Source organism: Prunus mume, linkage group LG2, assembly GCF_029339155.1.
Source record: "Prunus mume cultivar Tortuosa linkage group LG2, ASM2933915v1, whole genome shotgun sequence".
NCBI classification, from domain to species: Eukaryota; Viridiplantae; Streptophyta; class Magnoliopsida; order Rosales; family Rosaceae; genus Prunus; species Prunus mume.
Window position 1 is genome coordinate 11,592,082 of NC_142699.1, and position 19,524 is coordinate 11,611,605.

At 36.7% G+C, this 19,524-nt stretch overlaps 3 protein-coding genes and 1 non-coding gene across 4 annotated transcripts; 3 read left to right on the forward strand and 1 right to left on the reverse strand.

Annotated features, from left to right (window-relative positions):
* Positions 1-4,933: 4,933 nt before the first annotated feature.
* Positions 4,934-6,450, forward strand: LOC103320410 (small ribosomal subunit protein uS14z/uS14y/uS14x-like). Its single transcript, XM_008222090.2, has 3 exons — positions 4,934-5,099; positions 5,475-5,574; positions 6,154-6,450. The coding sequence occupies exons 1-3, from the start codon at positions 5,038-5,040 to the stop codon at positions 6,160-6,162; spliced, it is 171 nt and encodes a 56-aa protein (XP_008220312.1). The 5' UTR covers positions 4,934-5,037; the 3' UTR covers positions 6,163-6,450.
* Positions 6,451-6,918: 468 nt separating this feature from the next.
* On the reverse strand, positions 6,919-6,991 carry TRNAA-CGC (transfer RNA alanine (anticodon CGC)). Its single transcript has one exon. It is a non-coding gene; the product is annotated as a tRNA-Ala (tRNA).
* A 209-nt stretch (positions 6,992-7,200) lies between these two features.
* Positions 7,201-8,619, forward strand: LOC103320411 (Glycosyl hydrolase family 35 protein). Its single transcript, XM_008222091.2, has 3 exons — positions 7,201-7,667; positions 7,957-8,018; positions 8,200-8,619. Exons 1-3 carry the CDS (start codon positions 7,565-7,567, stop codon positions 8,395-8,397), a joined length of 363 nt encoding a protein of 120 aa, XP_008220313.2. The 5' UTR covers positions 7,201-7,564; the 3' UTR covers positions 8,398-8,619.
* Positions 8,620-13,205: 4,586 nt separating this feature from the next.
* On the forward strand, positions 13,206-18,521 carry LOC103320412 (QWRF motif-containing protein 2). Its single transcript, XM_008222092.2, has 6 exons — positions 13,206-14,950; positions 15,953-16,072; positions 16,542-16,658; positions 16,760-16,849; positions 17,394-17,501; positions 18,097-18,521. Exons 1-6 carry the CDS (start codon positions 13,550-13,552, stop codon positions 18,169-18,171), a joined length of 1,911 nt encoding a protein of 636 aa, XP_008220314.2. The 5' UTR covers positions 13,206-13,549; the 3' UTR covers positions 18,172-18,521.
* The last annotated feature ends 1,003 nt before the right edge of the window (positions 18,522-19,524 follow it).

A 19,524-nucleotide genomic window follows, 5' to 3' on the forward strand; every position in this document is an offset into this window, starting at 1 on the left:
AAACGAATGATTATAATCCAATGTGTATGCTCACTCACTACTATTATCAAAGCATTTTTACATCATGGATACCGGAAAATATAATTTTTCCTATTTGACTTAAAAATGATCAAGAGCTCAATTATGTGAGTCCCATCAAAAACCAAAGCCTCGTGAGGGTGATTAGCGGTTGGGTTTAACATTAAGATAGACTAAATTGGTTTAATGTTAGAGCATCTTCAGTGGGGAGTTGTATAATGAGGTGTATGTTAAATATACATCATTTGTGATCGAAATTATCTGCAATTGAGAGGTGTAAACGATTTTAAATTTGCATCACAACCGTGAGATGCAAATTTAGATGCATATGTACATCCTTTTTTTACATCCCTTACAGGTGAGGCTTACATGAGAAAATGTGAGAAAATATAGACAAAAGTGTGCAAAATCAATTATATATCTTTAGATTTATATATTCCCTGTTTGAACAAAAACCACATTTACAACCCCCGGAGGTGTAAAGGGAATGTAAATGTGGCTTTACACCGCCCCCCCAATTGTGGATGCTGTTAAGATTATGATAGGCTAAAAATGTTAACAAAGGCTATGGTGGAGGGCATGGAGTAGTGGTGCAGCTAAGACAGCTGCATACTATAAGAGTGACGATTGAGATCCTTGAACATGAAAAAACTCAACAACAACAACCCATCAAATCAAAATTGACAATAAATATTCTTCATAACTTATTTTCCAATGTTAAATATTTGTTATTTTTTATATAAATAAACAAATTTATTATAATACATATGGCACAATACACCTTAAATTAAGGTAGTGAGTTACAGAAATACACTCCAAAGCAAAAGGCGTTGGATACGGACATAGCCCAAACTGTAAACTGACATCTGGCAGATGATAGAATATGAGAATACATAATCGCGTCATAATTTTTTCGAGTTAGGCAAAAGTCAAAAAAATAAGAAGTTAATTCAATTTGAGGAAGGCAATCAGAAAATCGTTGATAGGGGACATCCATAGAAGATTAGAAGAAGCTTCTCTCCAAGAGGAGAGAGGTCCACATAAGACAAAAGAGTGAGTTAATTAGTTGCAATTATCATATCATCACCATCCTAATTTCTCTAAATTATCTTATTTTGGTTCCAAATTTAAATCTAATTTCTTTAAAGCAGATATTGTGATCCTAATTTGGATTCATTCAGTCCCAATGGAGTGGTGGTCGCAAAAGATGAAGTATCCGATGCAAAAATTTTGTAGCCGGGTCACTACCCGCCTCGGCAATCGCAAATCAGGTAAGTCATTTGATTTTTTTTTTTCCTTTTGACATAAGTAATATTGGGAAATGAGAGATTCGAACACAAACTCTGCATGCTTTATTAAATTAACTTTTACACAACTGGATGCAATTTATTACATTGATCTATATATAAATTGATCTAATATACGTAATTATATATTAACATGTCATTATTATTTAAGTATGATTATGTTTGATGAAGATTATGATTATGTTTGATGAAGATTTGAGATTAATATGAACAGGGCTACCTAGGCTACAACATGATATAAGGAGTTGTGAGTACGATGACGTGCATGTGATGTGGAGGATGCTCAACCCAAATGAGAAGAAGACGGAGACGATTCGATTGGGAGGAAGCTCCAAGAAGAAAAGTTTCTCGAATTTATCAAATTGGTTTAAACGAACGCCTTTTGTTTGCCGTGCCTTTTGAATTTTGAACACCATGTCGTAAACATATAAATATAAATCAATATGCCCATCATAATTTTGTGTTTAGAAATTAAGGTGGAACATATAATTTGGTTTATTTAAAGAAAAAAGAAAAGAAAAGAATTGTGGGATCCAAATATTAGGTGGTGTCTCTGTTATTCTCCAATCATCTCGGCGGTCAGCCGTACGTATGTAGATATCAACGGTTTATGTCTTCTTCTATTATTAAATAAACTTTATTTTATGTGTGCATATATTTGTCTCTCAGGCCACCTCTAGCATAGGCCCTTTTGCCAAGGTAAGAGGCCCCTTTGCAGGGGTTTAGACCTCCAACACGCGCCAAGCAACCCGCGCAAGATTTGCCTGAGCTCAAGCCCATAGGCGTTGATGTTACCGAGCGAAAAAAAATTCAAAAAAATCGAAAAAAAATTAAATTTTTTGAAAAAAAAAATACCAACAAATTATGGATGTTTTCCCTATAAATACATAACAATTTTATTCACTTTTCACACCAAATCCTCATACAAACTCTTCTCCTTCCAATATTTGTAAATTGTAATTTTTTTTCTTGCATTTGTAAATTGTTTATATTTTCTTTCATATTTATTTATTTTCTTGCATAATCATTTTATTTCTTTTATTTCTAAATTGTTTACATTTTGTTGCATAAAATCTTTTTTTTTTCTTGCCCTTGCCCTAGCCTTTTGGGGTGGAACCAAAAAAGGCTAAGCTGCCATTATTCATGTGAATAGTAGCTGCCCTTGCTTTGCCTTAGCCTTAGCCTTAGCCTTTTGGGGTGGACATGCTCTCGGGCTCGTTTGGTACGTCGGACTGTACTGACTAATTTCCGTCGGATAGTATTAATTTGTTCCGGAGAGTACTGACTATTTATTCATAATATTATAAGGCGTTTGGTGCTGTTCCGGATAAATAGTCTGACTAAGTTATACTGTGTTTGGTGATGTTCCGGATAACATCAGATCCAACTATTTTTAAAATAAAAAAAATTCTTTGATAATTTTAATGGAAATTGAGATTCAAATGACACGAATTTTTTTTGGTAAGATTCATATGACAAGATTTGTTTTTCAATTGTTTTTGCCAAGATTTTTTTTCATATAACCCATTATCATAATTGTAGTATCTCATAAAAATTCCAACATACTCGCATACGTTAATAAAAACAGTACCAAATAATGTATAATTCAAAGTGATCACATACTAAGGTGATAAAAGCAAAAGGGAAAGTTGTTCATAAACCAAACTACATTAAAGAGTGAATCACAGCTCCCTCGCCCCAAGTAAGAGAAGAACAAATGCTTTTCGCATAGCACCATCCAATGTCAGGAATGTTCTCTCATCACTTGCTTTCTCCAAAATTAGCCGTAGTGCCTTAATTTGGTCATTAATAGACAAGTCCATCTTTGCCAATTCAGAGCAATGTCAGGTCTTGGTTTGATCCTTTCACCAAACTATTAGTTATAGTTTTCAATTGATCAACAGACTCAGAAATCATCTCACCAAATGCTTTAGCCATTTCCTTTTGAATATCAGATCTGCATTTCGCTTATGTGTCGATCGCTTGAGCTAGCTGAGTTTTGTTGGTTTGATCTTGGCAAAGAGGCAGAATGTTCTAGATCAACCTCAACTTCCTCATCATCATCATTGACATCAATGTGATGCACAGACTCATTCATCATTTCAGTGGGAGTTGCAGACCCTCTACCAGTTGCTCGGTCTTTCCCAAATATATTCTTCAACCTACCATATATTAGACATTGTTTCCCCCTCCAACCATCAGCATCCTTGTTATGCTACATCAAAATGGAAAAATTATAAATAAAAATAAAAATATAAAAAATATAAGAATTACATATTACTTAACAAGTGTACTAACCTGGCACATAAGTGTTCCATGCTTCATCGTTGTCAACCCCAATGCATTTCAAAGAATCATTCCAAGCAAAACCACTTTTGTTAATCATGTCAAATATTATCCCATACAATTTTTTCCAAAATCTCATCTTGGACTCAATATGTGGGACTACCCTTAAATCAGTATTGGGAAATTTCTCAGCTAATGATTTTTCAATTTGGATCATTGTTCCAGATAATTAAGCGTGTATTATCTAAATCGGGGTGTGTGGGTTGTATTAGTTAGTCAGGTAAGAAGAGTATTAAAAGCCCAACCCGTATAAAATAGTCGGGTAATTAAATAATATAAATTGACACCAAACACCTGACATAGACTATTTACTCCTATCCAGAGTCTAATACGGTGTACCAAACGAACCCTCAAAATTTTATATTTTAGCAGCAGCATGCATGTTTTCTTTCTACAACTTTTTGCCATTTGAAAAATCTACCTTACAAAATACACTTTAGTTTTGATCCTTTGAAACATTGATTGAAATTGTTCTAAAACATTGCATGAGTTAACTCAATTGGCTAAAATAGTGTGCTCGTCCTCTTTATTTGAATTTGATGTCTCTTCCCGTATATTAAAGTAGTTTAAAATATCACTTTGTAAATTAAACAAACAATATTACCAACCTTTTTTTTTTTTTTGGGTTTCACTAAAACACCCAAAATGAGGGCTGAAATTATAAAAAAACCCAACACCCAAAACAATTTATAAACACATCCAAAACCTATCATTACACACACTCAAAACTCATTTATAAACACACCCAAAAAATATACAATTGTTGATTTTGGGTGTGTTTCTATGTTTAAATAGTGTTTGGGTTTTTTTTATAAATACATGTCTAGGATTGAGTTTATTTATAAATTTGTATATTTTTTTTCCAACATACTATGAAGTTGTTACATATTTATGTTATGCTTGACAACATAGAGTTGAAAATGCTAAATTGGTTGCGCAAAATTCAGCTGGCTAATATGAATTTGGATAAAATTAGAAGATCCCTTATTAGTTTTCGTCTTATAAATGACGTATATGATGAAAGGACATCGAGGCAAAAAAAAGTCATATTATATATTTTTGTTCTAGTAGTTTAACTCAATTTTCATTTTGGTCCATCTCATTTTAATTTTGACAATTTAAATACTGTAATTTTGAAAAGAAAAGGGACTATCACGTGCCGATTGGAGGATGAAACGGCCCGTTACATGGAGGCGGCAAGAATGACTAAAACGCTGCGTTTCATTCCTAGACCTATAAAAGCAACTAGAATTTACAAAATGGCAGTCATAGGATTAGGGTTTAGAACTCCATCGTCTTCTTGCAGCTGCAGAAGCAACGCAGTAAGTTGAAGGCGGCCTTCCAAGACGACCGAGCAAGAATCAAAATGGGCCATTCCAACGTTTGGAACTCTCATCCGAAGAACTACGGGCCTGGTTCCCGTACGTGGTATGAATTTCTTCCCCATATCTAAGCCTCAATCGTTCTTATATTTTGCAAGTGTTTGATCTTGGCTTGTTTCTCTTAGTAGAATTTTTCTTTTAATCAGCATTTCCCTGTTTGAGATTTAGATTATGTATGCTAAATTACTTTGCTAAAATATCACTGTGTATCACTTGATTGGTAAAATATTAGCACAATCGCTTGATTAGTAAAATATTAGCATAATCACTCGATTAGTAAAATGTTAGCATTATAACATTTTGGTAAAATATTATGTTCTTCTATATGACGAAGCATTTCAGATTTTAGTTTTTTGGCTTTTGAAGATTTTTTGGTGAAGGACATGTCTAATGTGGAAAACTTGTTTGTTACTTTGGACAGCCGGGTATGTGGAAACCCTCATGGGTTGATCCGGAAGTACGCCTTGATGTGCTGCAGGCAGTGCTTCCGCAGCAACGCCAAGGAAATCGGCTTCATCAAGGTATAAATTCCAATCCTTATGCCCTTTATTTTGTTATTTTTGGTGCTCTTTGGATGGTATAGGATATACACTTTTGTACTCGTTTCCCTGCCCCATTTCAAGTCACAATTTAGCTTGAATGTTCTGGGTTGGTGTTAATTTTACAACTCAGATGGATTTGTCCAATTCTACATCCACTTGTCATCAGCTTGAATGTTTTGGTCACTTTTGTTCTGTATCCGTTTTTGGTATCTCATGTAAATATCCCATCCTCCAAATAAATTGAAGTAAAAAAATTCAATGTACAGAGAAAATGTACCAGATTGATTTGTTGATGGAAGATACATATCTTTAATTTTGACCAATCATTATTATCTGTAGTTCTATACAGCTTTTTTGCTTGTTATTAGTTTGTGTATGTATGTATGTATGCCAATGTCTTGAATTTGAATTTCAATGTACAGAGATCATGTAGCAGATCAATTATTAGCATCTATAATTCCATATAGTTCTTTGGCTTGTTATTAGTTTGTGTATGTATTTGCAATGTGTTGAATTTGAAATGATATTAATTCTGTGTTGGTTGTATATTCATTGCAGTACCGCTGAAAGTTGAAAGCATCTGATTTTGCATCGGCCATGAAGATGTCAGAAATATGGAGCTGGAGAGCTTTTTCTTTGTTGCTGTTACTTTTCCTCTTTTCTTATTTAAGATGATAATGTAGCATATCTTAAGCTCGACAATTAGTTGTTGACTGGGCCGTTTTGTTGGGTCTAAATTTTATTTCCAGTTGGTATCTGTCTCTTTGGTTTCAACTTTCAATTGATGTGCGCATTGGTTGTTGATGCTTCAATGATTTTGATTGGGTTCATAATAAATTTTAGACTATTCACTTATCGTTTGATGCAAGAAGAACAGTAACAAATGTTAGTTGTTGTCGCATTTGAGCCCGTACTTTGTTGGCGAAGAAGAATTTGGAACAAAGATATCGATGCTTAAAGATGATCGATGCATGATGGTTTGGTTGGTGTCTCTGCACACCATCTTTGATTCCCGCAATGTCGTTTTAAACCTAGTTCCAATATTAAAAATCAAAGTCATTGAGCCAACCCAAAAAAAGAAGGAAAAAAAACAAGTTCATTGGTTTGTATTGTAAATCTAAATTCTGATCAAAGTGTGTGTTTGTTAATCGTGTTTTGCTTTGGTGATTTAAGATGATTAAAACCCAAATTTGAGTGGCACTAGGCTATGTTGGGCTGTTCTTAAAACCCCCAAGTTGGGCTGTTCTTAAAACCCCCAAAACTTTAATTTAATTTTGGAAAAGAATTAGGGAAAAAGAAAAATCTAGAATTTAAACAAAAATATGGAGGTGCGGGGAATCGAACCCCGTGCCTCTCGCATGCGAAGCGAGCGCTCTACCATATGAGCTACACCCCCGTTGTTGTTAACTAGCTATTAAATAAATATATTATCGTTAATGAACGTCAACAATTTCGAATGGGCATGCAAATGGCGCTCTGCCAAATGCCAGACGTGCCCAAAAGCTCACATTCCACGGCAACCCTTGAGCACTGATGTCTTTTCATTCCCCCTCCCCACTGCAACACTAAATGAAGCACTAAATACTCTGCAGAGCACAGATGCATGCAGTAAATGTAGAGTCAGTGAAAGCCACATGCTTTCTTTTATGATTTCACTTACCACAAAAACCGAAAACCCAAAAATTCAGTTTTTTGCTACATATTCTAATGCAAGACATGGGTTCTTCTTAGCCACTCTTGTCATCTCCCCGGAATTCCTGGTGGACTTTGTTGCCCTCTAAATCTTGGTGTGACGGAAAGGCCGGTGATTCTGTTTCCAGCTACTCCCTTCGTGTGAAATTTCTCATGGTTTGAGTTGCTTAAAACCCAAAGGGGATTCCTGAGAAGTTTTTGAAGAGTCTGAGAACAAAACAAAAGAACACTCTTTCTTGGGGACTTTGTCATTTGGCGTAATTGCATATATTTCTACATGATGAAGGCTTCTGGGTTTTGGGTTTTGGTTTTGCTGCTTGGAACATTTCTAGTACTAGTCCTTAATGTCTCTAGCAGCAGAAATGGCTATTCTTATCCAGGTAATTATTTCTCTTTGATTTATTTGAAGTTTCACTTTTAATAGTAGCAAATAAAATGGCTTTCAAGTTTGTAGCTAGCAGTGTTACTATTTTCTGATTTATATTTTGACTATATATTTGGTTGTAAGTTGTTGATGCTTAAATTGCTAAATTTCTTTCAATTAATTGAGATATTTCTAGAATGTTCTAATTTGAATTCTGTTTCTGGAGTTGATCTATCAAGTCCAAATCTTCATTATCTTGAATGAAACACAATGAAATTACAATCTGCCTAATGTTTTTTTTCCAGATTTTGTCTTCAACCACACTGGTGATGGGCCAAAAAGGATAGCTATAAGTAGGAAGCTCAAGGTACATGAACTCTACAAATGATTGTCTACGAGAAGTTTGAATCACTCAATCAGAAATCTGTGTCAAGCACTGCACAAGCTATACATCAAAATTTGCAAGTTGTTGTCTGTTTGATTAATTGCTACTTAATCAAAGTTCTTGATGATGTTGGGTTTTGTTGTCTCTGGCTCTCAAACTACAGGAGAATGGCTACACTCCAAGCACACAGAAGAAAGGCAATGTGAGAAATGTGAATCTGGATGACTATCACCCCATTGATCCTTCTCCAAGTTCAAAAGCTTCCATAAAGCCGGGTCCGATTGAGCACGGCACGCCTATAATCCCATACATTCCAAAGCCTTTACCTCCTGCTCAACCCAGTCCTGGTGCCACTCCTTAGCCTCCTCATGACATGTTCCTCTATTGTGTCTCTGCATGCTAGAATCTTTATGTTAATTTCAACTTAGTAGTTGTCATCATAACGAGCTTCCATGCATATATGTTGTGTGTATAATGTTCATGCACCAATTCAGACTTCTGTGCATGCCCTGTACTTGTTTGCGTTTTGTCATCATATGAAGTTCTCGTGTCTTTAACAACCTTAAAAATAATTTGCAGCTTCTTATGCAAGTTCACTGTTCTGTTAGATTCTTTCTTTAATCTCTATCTGAACTGAGACACATATAAAAGTGATTTAAAGTTTGATACTCTTGGTAGTTAATTAAGATCATGGTCGTCTTGGAAAAGGGTTGACACTGAGATAATACCCTTTTAGCTTACAATTAGTTTCGTTAAGTGAGAGCTTTTGGTTACTAAATACGTGTTAGGTGGCGGAGTGACGATGTTTAATGACCAAATCTAGGCCACTAGTAATCATCATCACAGAATATATAATACATATGGAGGTCCCAAACCTTTTCTCTCTCAAGCTTTTGGGGGTCCATTTGTGCTATTTTTTCTTCCTCATAACTTTCACTTTTCCATAACTCAACTAACGGGATGATTAGTTCTCGTAATATGGTCATTAATTAAGTAATAATACTATATTTTTAATAAAAAAATTATTCAACAACTATCTTTCATTTATCATTTATTACAATTGAAAAGAAAACTCAGCCTTTGCTGTTGTCCCGACAGCCACAGTTCTCTTTTCCAGGCTTTGCGAGTGGAAAGAGAAGCATCCTTTAGTGATTAAAGCTAGGGGACCATGACAAATTATCACTTCCCACAAGCATTGAGTATCCCTAACTTTGAACGTGGGCTACCATGCTCAAGTTTTAGGAGGAATTACCTAATCTAATCAGGTTTTAGTAACTTCAACATCAATTATAGTACACGTTGTGATTAATCAAGTAGGGTTTCCCAACTCCTAACCATATATAATTTATTAACGATGATTAGATTTCTGATGTTTACGTATTTCCATTTTCATGGATTGGTGTGGTGGGTGTACGTCCAAAAAAGTTGGTATGCTTAGTTGAGCGTTCTTATTTTGGGATTCTATAAGAGACCCTTTTTTTCATTTTAACACTAAGCGAGAAATTCAACAATGTCTAACCAAGTGAAAGGGCCTTAACTTGCAGATCAATGGTCTAGCTCTCAGGTTCGGACTCCCATGACAACTTAATAGTGTGTGTGTGTAAGAAACTCTCCTCTCTTTATAGTTTACACCATCACTTACATTAAAAAAAATATATATCATACCATAATTATTAAAATGATGTAAACTGATAGCCTTTTTTATATGCTTGTGACGGAAACTTCATATAATATATTTATTTTTTTGTTAAGCAGAGGCCAGAGTTGATAACATCTTATTAAAAGCATGGATATCCAATCATTGTCCATATTCATTATGATGGCATTTGTATAGAAATCTTGCAATATGGCAATATCAATGCACCATCTTTTGTCTTAATTCCTCTTTTACGTTATGTTAGAGGAGGCCATAGGAGATGCCAGATTGCAGTCCATATATAACTATGCTCTTTACAAAATTAACACACTCGGGTGGAGCTAGCTGTAATACAATTATACCTGGTTCCTTCTTTAACCAAAACGACAGAAGTAAACAGTTAATTCATTAGTACACAAAATTGAAATGCATCCAGCTCAACTGAAAACTCCAAAAAATAAATTTTTGTCTGGATATACTGCAGCTGTCTTGCATATTGTATCCGGCGAACAAAATCGGTGTCTCTAAACTTTACGAATATGTGCATGCTTAATATAAATAGTTTGCTAGTAATTACACGTATTCGGACTTCAAACGATAGAGACATGTAGGACCTGTTGAAAGCGAAGTTGTGAAAAAATTGAGGAATTGGGACAGAAGACATAGGCAGAGAGAGTGCAGTGGGGGACGGAGCATCCTAGAAAGATGCTTTCTTTCTCAAAGGTTGTAGATGATAACCATAAACCCTGTAGTGTTGCTCCTCTTTATGTTGAGAAGTGGGGGCCTTCTGGGTTTTTTTCTTTCTGATCTGCATATATATATATAGGCAATAAAACAGTAATCATGCATGGGTCCTTGAGAAGCAACAGGGAGGGGAACTGGCATCCAATTTAGCTTTTGTTCTTTCATCCATTTAGGCAGGCAGGTATTTGTTTTCTTCTGTTTTTTGTAATACAAATACAATGCTTGCTTGCCACAACTAGTATTCTATGGCTACTTGTTCATCATTATGCCTCTGCATTTATTCTTCTATTTCCCATCTTTTTTCTTTCCCTATTTTCTTCTACAATTAAAGAAAAAGATAGATACTTTCCTGCCCAAACTAATTTACAACTCCATAATCGATGAAGATCCCAAAAATAATATAGGTGCGATGCGATGGTCGTACAATATATCTCACAAGGGAAAGTATCTTTTTTTTTGGAGTGCGAATAACAGTTTTCCATATGTAAGAAAATTATAAGCATAAATTGCTTATTTGGCAAAGCTCTTTTTACTCGGTTAACATGGTTGCTTTGTTATTTAATCTCTCGACGAAAGAGATTAACAAGTTATACTTTTCTGCGTAAGCTGGCAAAGTATGTATATAGAGATAGTTAGAATAGAAGTCATGTTAAAATTCTGTGAAATTGAGTGCCCACGAATTAAGGACTTTCAGAAGTGGTCCTGTTTACTCCTTAAATCTTAATCATGTTTCGCATGCGTGTTATATCACTGTCCGCATTATAAGATGCTTCTCATATGCATATTAGTTTGTGGTCTCAAAAAATTTTCATTTTTAGAAACAAGCAAACACACACAAATACATAGAGTGTTGGAGAAGGGATTGAAAACAAAAAGGAGAAAAAGAAAGAATGATAGATAGGGCTAGCTAGTTCTTTGAAGAAAAGGGCCATCACAAATTGAAGAGACAAGGAACAAGGTTGAAATATATATAAATGGAATGTTGGTGGAATTGATATTTCAACCATGAACCCTAATCTCAATATCCCTCCTATATAGCAAAGACCCACTAGTGTAGTGATTTGGAGCAATTTCTCCCCCATGAAAGATTTTGGATTCGAGTCCTTGCATCTGTGTAGTGTGTGTGAGTTTAGTCCCTCTCAATAGAAATGTCTTTAAAATAAAAATAAAAATAAAAAATCCCTCATGTATATGGATAAGTATGAAGTTGTAGCAACGTTTCTTTAATTACGGCAGTGAAAACGGTAAACTTCCATATAGTGGGTTTAGAGTGGAAGTGAAGTCCAAGTTTATATAGGATGAAATTCTGAGAGAAAAGCAAGGTAAGTCTGGTAAGAAAGCTCCCTCGTTTATAATAGTGTAGTTTAAGGCATTTTTAACACTAACAATGTTAGCTTTAAAAATAAAAAAAACACACACACAAAATAATACACAAAAATACCATATATGTTGACTAGCATGTAAAAAACCTATGTAGTTGTTGGTGAATGGTGACTGATAATCACATCACCAAAGTTTGTTTTGTTCGGTGGGCTCATAAGTAATCATAATTAGCATATATATTAATCTTTAAAAAAAAATTAGGGATTGGGGTGGGAGGGAGTTGGTTTGGTCTGATATCATTGCATATAAAACAAGGCAGGATTTTGAATGACTTAAGATTAACTTAAAGAGAGTTGGAGTTACTAAGCATAAAGGAGGTTGATTGTCCTTTTTCACTTTTGTAAGATTCAAAGTTAGCTAAGCTAGCCTTGTAAATCACTTTGCTAATTAGCACATTGTTTGGTGACTTTTCCTTCATAATTTCACCTTCTTTTTTAAGGAAAATACTGTAAACCCAATTTATCAATAGCTAAAATGTGGTTAAAAAAAGACAAGAAAAAAGGAGCAAGCTTATGATAACACCCACCTGGAACCCAATAGAAAGTAGAACAAAACCTTTAATGAGTGGCAAAGTGTTGAAAGCTATACATATTAGGAAATATGTTAACTCAAGGTGTATCTTTATTACATTTGTCAATAATTGACATGTGTATTATATAATTATAGTTAACTATTTGCTTTGTATTTGTTGAATCATGGTTATGCCCATGAACACGTATCAATGTGTCGACTAGAATAATAATAATACATATTGAGTTGAAGTGGTTAATAAAAATGCAGCTTACATATTCAAAGTTTTGTCATAATAATTTCGTTATTTCGTTTGGCCAAAGAAAGGCCAAAAATTCATAAATTTGAAAATAATTAATTATGTCTTCATTATTGTGCGTGTGTGTTATTTTTTTGGGTATGAGAAGAAGATTTTATTTATAGAAATCCAGAAACTATGCAGTTTCTATGTTTGGTCAACTAAAACGCCCAATTTTTAATACCAACGTTGAAGAAAGGAATTGCGTAACGTCTCTTCGAAGATTCATATTCCTCTACATTCGTATCTCCAATTTTGTTTCCCTTTTTCCTCTGTTACGCACAGCCCTCGGGGCGTGCAAACTAAGCCCATAAACTCGCCGCCACGTGTACAAAGCTCACTAGCGCAATTCACTCACTAGTCACCATTCTCATGTGATTTACCAAAATACCCCTACTTACCATCGTACTACAAGTCAAGCCCTAACCCCGCTTCTAATTATAGTATTTTGAGTTAATTAGAAATTTAAAAATGAGCCCCATTCCCCAAACCCCATAGCTTGTACCCAATTAACCTTAAAAATAAAAAAATAATAAAAATATAAAACAAAAAAAGCGAAAAAGAAATATTTATTTAAATATGGTCTGAGGCAAAGCCCAAACACGGGTGCCTAGTACGACAGTTATGCTCCCAAATCTCGGCTAAACAACTTCTTTCTCTCGCCGGTTTAGTCGTAACGGTCATATATCCCCAGAATCTAAATTCATCCGATCACTCTCTAAAAGCGCGCACATAAAAAGCGCCTCCCCCAGAAACCTCTCTGTCTCTCTCACTCCGCGACTTCACTTTCTCTGTTTTTGTAATTTTATTTCATTTTACGATTTCTTGTTTCCTCTCAGAAGTGAGCGCCGGTGAACTCGCAGGGGCGGTTGAAGGTTTTACTTTTGCCGGAAAATTAGGGTTTTGGAGGATGAGATTTGAATGGAATTTTGAGTTTTTGCGATGGTAGCTGCTGTTTCTACGACATTGAACCCCAAAGCCGCGTCCCAAGGAGGTCGTCCCCGAACCTCTACAAGGCCTCCGCTTCTGCCCTCCGACCCCGAAAATGGCGTCGTCGTTCCTCGCCGGCTCAAAGCTCGAGAGGTCACTTCTCGGTACATGTCGTCGTCTTCTTCTTCCTCCTCCGCCTCTACTTGTTCGAATACAAGACGATGTCCATCGCCGTTGCCTTCCAGAACTGGCGTTTCTTCGGCGGCGGGGACGCCGATGCCGTCGTCTCAGTCCGTGAAGCGCTCGCAATCGGTTGAGAGGAGGAGAGCGGTCACGCCGCGCCCTAGTTCTTTGGATATGAGGATCGGGAATGGTGGCTCTGGCGGCGGCGAAATGTCTGCTGCTCAGAAGCTCTTGTTCACTTCAACGAGGAGCTTATCGGTTTCGTTTCAAGGCGAGTCCTATTCGCTCCAGGTGAGTAAAGTGAAGCCGACGCCGTCTCCGAGTACAAGGAAAGGCACGCCGGAGAGGAGGAAGGCGACGACGCCGTTTCGAGCGGATCAGAGTGAGAATTCGAAGCCGACAGAGCAGCATCGATGGCCTGCGAGGTTAAGGCAACCGAATTGTATGACTAGGAGCTTGGATTGTACGGATGAGAGGAGGAGGATGAGTGGATCTGGCGCCAATGTGGTTAGGGCGTTACAGAATTCGATGGTGGATGATGTTGATGGGAGATTGAGGTCTAATTCGTGCAATTTAGGTTCAGCTACTGAGGCTGTTGATGATGGCACTTCAGCTACTACACAGTCTGAACCTGTGGCTTGTTCCGATACTGATAGCGTGTCTTCTGGTAGTACTAATTCAGGACCACATGAGAGCAATGGCCATGGTGGTGCTGTACAAGGGCCACGGCCTAGAGGGATAGTGGTGCCAGCGAGGTTTTGGCAAGAGACTAACAATCGATTACGCCGCCAATCAGAGTCTAAGGCTATTGGAGCTGGAGCGAGAACTATGGGCTCTCCTAAGATTGCTGAGGCAAATAGGTTATCTATTGATAATCCCGCGTCATCTCCTCGAGGTGTTGTGAATGGCAGGGGACAGTTATCCCCTATTCGTGGGACAGCTCGGCCTGCATCGCCAAGTAAGCTCAGTAGGTCATTGATGACCTCTTCGCCGATGAGGGGAGTGAGCCCTTCTCGAGTGAGGAATGGAGTGGCCGCTACTCCAAGTAGTAATTTGAGCAACACGCCCTCTATTTTAAGTTTTGCTGCTGATGTTCGAAGAGGGAAGGTTGGAGAGAATCGGATAGTTGATGCACATGTGGTGAGGCTCTTGCATAACCGGCTCTTGCAGTGGCGTTTTGTAAATGCTAGAGCTAATGCCTCCCTAGCTGCACAGAGGTCCAATGCAGAGGTATGGCTACTGGACTTAATCCTCACTCATTGTATTCAATGTACAGCTAATTCATTTTGGTTATCACGCATGGCGTAAATTTGGTTTTGTTAAATATTTTCTTCTCTCTATAAGCTTCGTTCTTGTATGGGAATCTTTGACTGCTTTTCTGCTCCTTTTCTTAATTGATCACCTTTACACTTCTCTTGACTGCAGAGTTTATTCTTCATAAATTTAAGTTTCAGTTTAGGTTTTGGTCACTTTATATTATGCCATGGCATCCCTTTCAGTTTTTTCATTACAATAGTGTCAATTTTTTTTCCTCAAATGCACTTGGATATTGATGTGCAAAAGGAAAATGTGGATAGCATTGCGTATTTTGTAAAATCTTGAATTGCAATGGTGCATTGAATTTGGATGTTCATAGGAGAACATTAGGCTTTATTTAGGACTTAGCTTGCGAATACATGCTAGTTTTATTCTTTTCCCATTTTGACTATCAACATATAACTCGTTGTTGTTCAAGCATCTCTTACTGTGCTCATGCGTGCACTTGATGTTCTGCACACTCCAGACAGCCTTTTATAAGTCTTAGAAATGGATGCTCAGATGACCTGCATAATTTATTATCATGGGCTTATCGGAATTATGTAGACTTTGTTCCCGTTTACATGTTTCTGTTATTATACTAGCCACTTGCATGTTCTACGGATGTTGGAGATGGAACTTTTATTATATAAATTCGGTTTTCAGAACGTGGGATGAAGAGCACATTTTATGTGGTTGTGGGTAGTTACCACTCATTAAAAATTCTTGGGTTAAAAAGGATTCAAAAGTATAATAACTAGTTTTTATTGCTGAAACTTTTCTGTTTGCAAACATGTTTGAAATAAATATTGAATAAGTGAGGGTTGTATGATTTCAGGATCCCTTTACTTTGTTATTGGTGTTAAAATATTTCCATTCCAATAAATCAGTCCTTAACTCTAATTTTTGTTGTTTAAAATTCCTGCTTTCCATCAGAGAAGCCTCTATAATGCGTGGGTAACAAGTTCAAAACTTCGCGAATCAGTTAGAGCAAAACGGATAGAGTTACAAATGCTGAGGCAAAATTTGAAACTAACGTCCATCCTCAAGGGGCAAGTAAGACCTCTCACTACATTCTGCTTCAATTTCTTGTCAATATTTGACCTGGTTTTGCATGGATTTCGTGTTCATTGTCATGTGAGTGATTTATTGGAATTCTATCTTTTGTTTTATAATTTTCACTAATTGAAGTTGTACCTGCTCCTTGAAGGTAATTTGATGCTATTTTTCATGCATTTAATTATGATTTTACTCTTCCCAACTGAGCTTGCAACTGAAATTATTTAGAGGAATAAGTTGTCTTCATTGTCTTTTTGTATTACCCAATGTCAGTCATTGTATTGAAAGTTGATCTACAATTGCTTTACTGTGCTGCTTAAGAATGATTCTCTGATTCTCCGTTGTGAGATATTCTCTTTGTTATGTTATATGCTAGAAGGCAAGAATTGCTTTTGCAGAAAAATGTTTCTTGGCAATGTATTTTACTAACTTCTGAGTTTAATCCTATATTTCTTGACGAGTGCAGATGATATATCTGGAAGAGTTATCACTTATGGATCGGGATTACTCTAATTCTTTGTCAGGGGCCACCGAAGCTTTAAAGGCTAGCACACTCCGCCTTCCAGTTGTTGGAGGGGCAAGGGTATGTGCCTCTCTTAGACATCTTTGTTTACCTGGTAACTTGTATACAGTGAGAGCTCATTGCCTAATAATCTGTCATTGTCTGGTTCTTCATTGCTACAGGCTGATGTCTACAATGTGAAGGACGCTATTTCTTCAGCAGTTGATGTGATGCAAGCAATGGCATCATCAATATGCTTATTGTTATCGAAGGTGACATTTGTTCTCCATTGGAATCCCTGCCCAGTTTTTTGGTTGTTATATATCTATAGCTGTCTGAGGATCTGGGTAAAGGGTGGGTAGGTTGTTACCATGAGTACAAGGCTACCTTTAAAACATGGTTATTCTGGGAACTACAAATAAAGGTCATGTTTGTAGTAAGTGGTGGTAGTAGATAGATAATACGTGTGGGTTAGAGAGAGAGATGGTTGACCTACTGTGGCTGTAGATACAACCGACCAAGTTTAGTATTTCAAAATTTCCTCAGTCTGCTGCCTTTTTTAGTAGAATACATAGTAGTATCAAGGACAAGTGACAATTAAGCAATCCTTTGGGAGCAAAAAGGTATTCCATAGGTTTTAATTTATAACAATGGAGTGATTTATATGTAAATGTTTTATTTCACTCCTGGTTTGGATGTGAGAACGGCAAATGATTATGTCCAGTAACAATGCATTAACCCCTAGCTGACCAACTATTGAACTTCCTGCTTAAAGTTTTGTTTTGCCATTGGTCTGATACCATTTGTAATTGATAGGTTGGGGATGTGAACTCTTTGGTGGCTGAACTTGCAAATGTAACTGCAAAAGAGCATGATTTGCTTGGTCAGTGCAGAGATCTATTGTCAACAGTTGCAGCCATGCAGGTAAATTAATGTTGTATTTGGTTTCAGTTTCAATACCTAACATATTTGAATTTTGTCTACGATTCCATCATGAGATTAAATTGACCCTTACACAAGTTACTCCAGAACAAATTCAGCACTGTGTGATCTGTACTGTTGATTTTGTGAAAAGGCAAAATGATAGATTTGACAATACAATGAGACGTCATTGGTGCTGATACAGTTGTGTGTGGTTTATAATACTGCATATTGGCCATCTTTCAGATTCCTCCTGTCCTCATTTCTATCCACTTGATTTATTAAAACTATCAGATAGAAGAATATAATCACGATTTTCAGCATTATTCCTTGTACTGAGTTTGAAACTTTTCCGATCCCAACCAATGATGAAACCTGCTTCATAATCGAAACTCCTACCTCAATTTTAATGTCTAAAGATACTAAAAAACCCTGAAATTTGGCCCAATTGTGGGAGGGGAAAGTGTAATTTATCATTAAAGGAGCGGTGGAGGTTTTGAGTGGTACAACTTGTCCTCTCTCTCTCTCTCTCTCTCTCTCTCATAGTTTTAACTTATCTGCAAAAATTGCTTCTTAAGTTGTTTTTTTTAATGAGCAGGTGGAGGAATGTAGCCTGAGAACGCATATTTTACAAGAAAAACGTGTACCTGATAGCCTCACAGCCGAAGTGTAAAGCTTTATCGTATGACTGCCTAAACAGCTAACACCACATCAGATTCTTTTTTCCTTTTGCACAATTTTACCTTCGAATCCGTGAAGCCGAAGCGATAACAAGACACAGACTGGAATGGTTGGTTGTGACTCGTGGGTGGCTTATGAAAGAGGGGTCATAGTGCTAAAATTGGGCCTGTGTTACGTGCATAATAGATGATAGCGGGAAATTGTGTTGTCGATATCAAATTAATTTGTATACCTTTTACTTTATCCATAAGTCAAGAGGAATATGTGTGTAAATATGTCTAGGTGATGCTTATAATTTCATTTTTCTTTGCTTAATTTAGTAGTGTTTGCAAGTTATGTTTATATGCGGGTGGTGGTGTTGATACAAATTACAATTGCTTTCTGCTTGCTTACACCTCATCTTTCGTTCCTAGAATATCATGGGCTTATATGTGGGTTCCTCTCCATGGTCCATTTCTATTGTCCATAAAACCATGACCCATTTCTACCTAATTAGTTTCTTCAAAAATCTCAACTCTCTGAATAGAACAATTTGAGTTTTGAGACTCTTGGCATGATATTCCAGTAATTAAAAGGGATGACGTGTCATGAGAGATTTCCAACATTAAAAGAGATTTTAAGTTTGAATTTCTTATTTTGTTTGTTAATCGAAGTTGGAACATGTTATAGAGGAAAATGAGACAAGCTTACCCTATAAACCATTTGTAGCATAACATATCTATATAAGAATGCAGATTATATACAAAATCCTCACTGCCGCTTTTCATCTCTTGCCATTTACCTTTTCTTTCTTTTTACCAAAAAAGAAAAAAGCAAGTGAAAAGAGAAAAGATAAACAAGTTGTAGTTCTAAGATGACACAAGTTTGTCTGCCTCTGTGTCCGTGGTATGCAAATGCAATGGAAGCATGGGAGAGAGAGGAATAGTCCAAGTGTAGGAGGAGGACCCACAGCATCTTGAGACTTTAGGGACGCGGCGACGCGAACGGATTAGAACAAGTCTTCTTCTTCTATGTTTCAATGGATGAATTGTATATGCGTGTGTCCTTTTCCAGTGTTAGCTTTTCTGTGAAAAAAGAACCGCCATAACAAATTATAAAAATAATACTAAAATAGGTGGTGATGCCGTGGAACCCACTTCCGACGGAGGAGGACTGTGTCCTTGGATGGGGCTGACGTGCACCGCACCATTTCTAGCTTTTTCTAAATCTTACAATATACGGAGAGACCTTTGAATTGGGACCCACTTTTTCCCACTTGATATCCATCCATCTATCGACCCCCCCTTTCGGTTCCTAACTTCCTCCCCTCTCCTCTCTTCTCCATATGCCTTCAATTCAATTAATT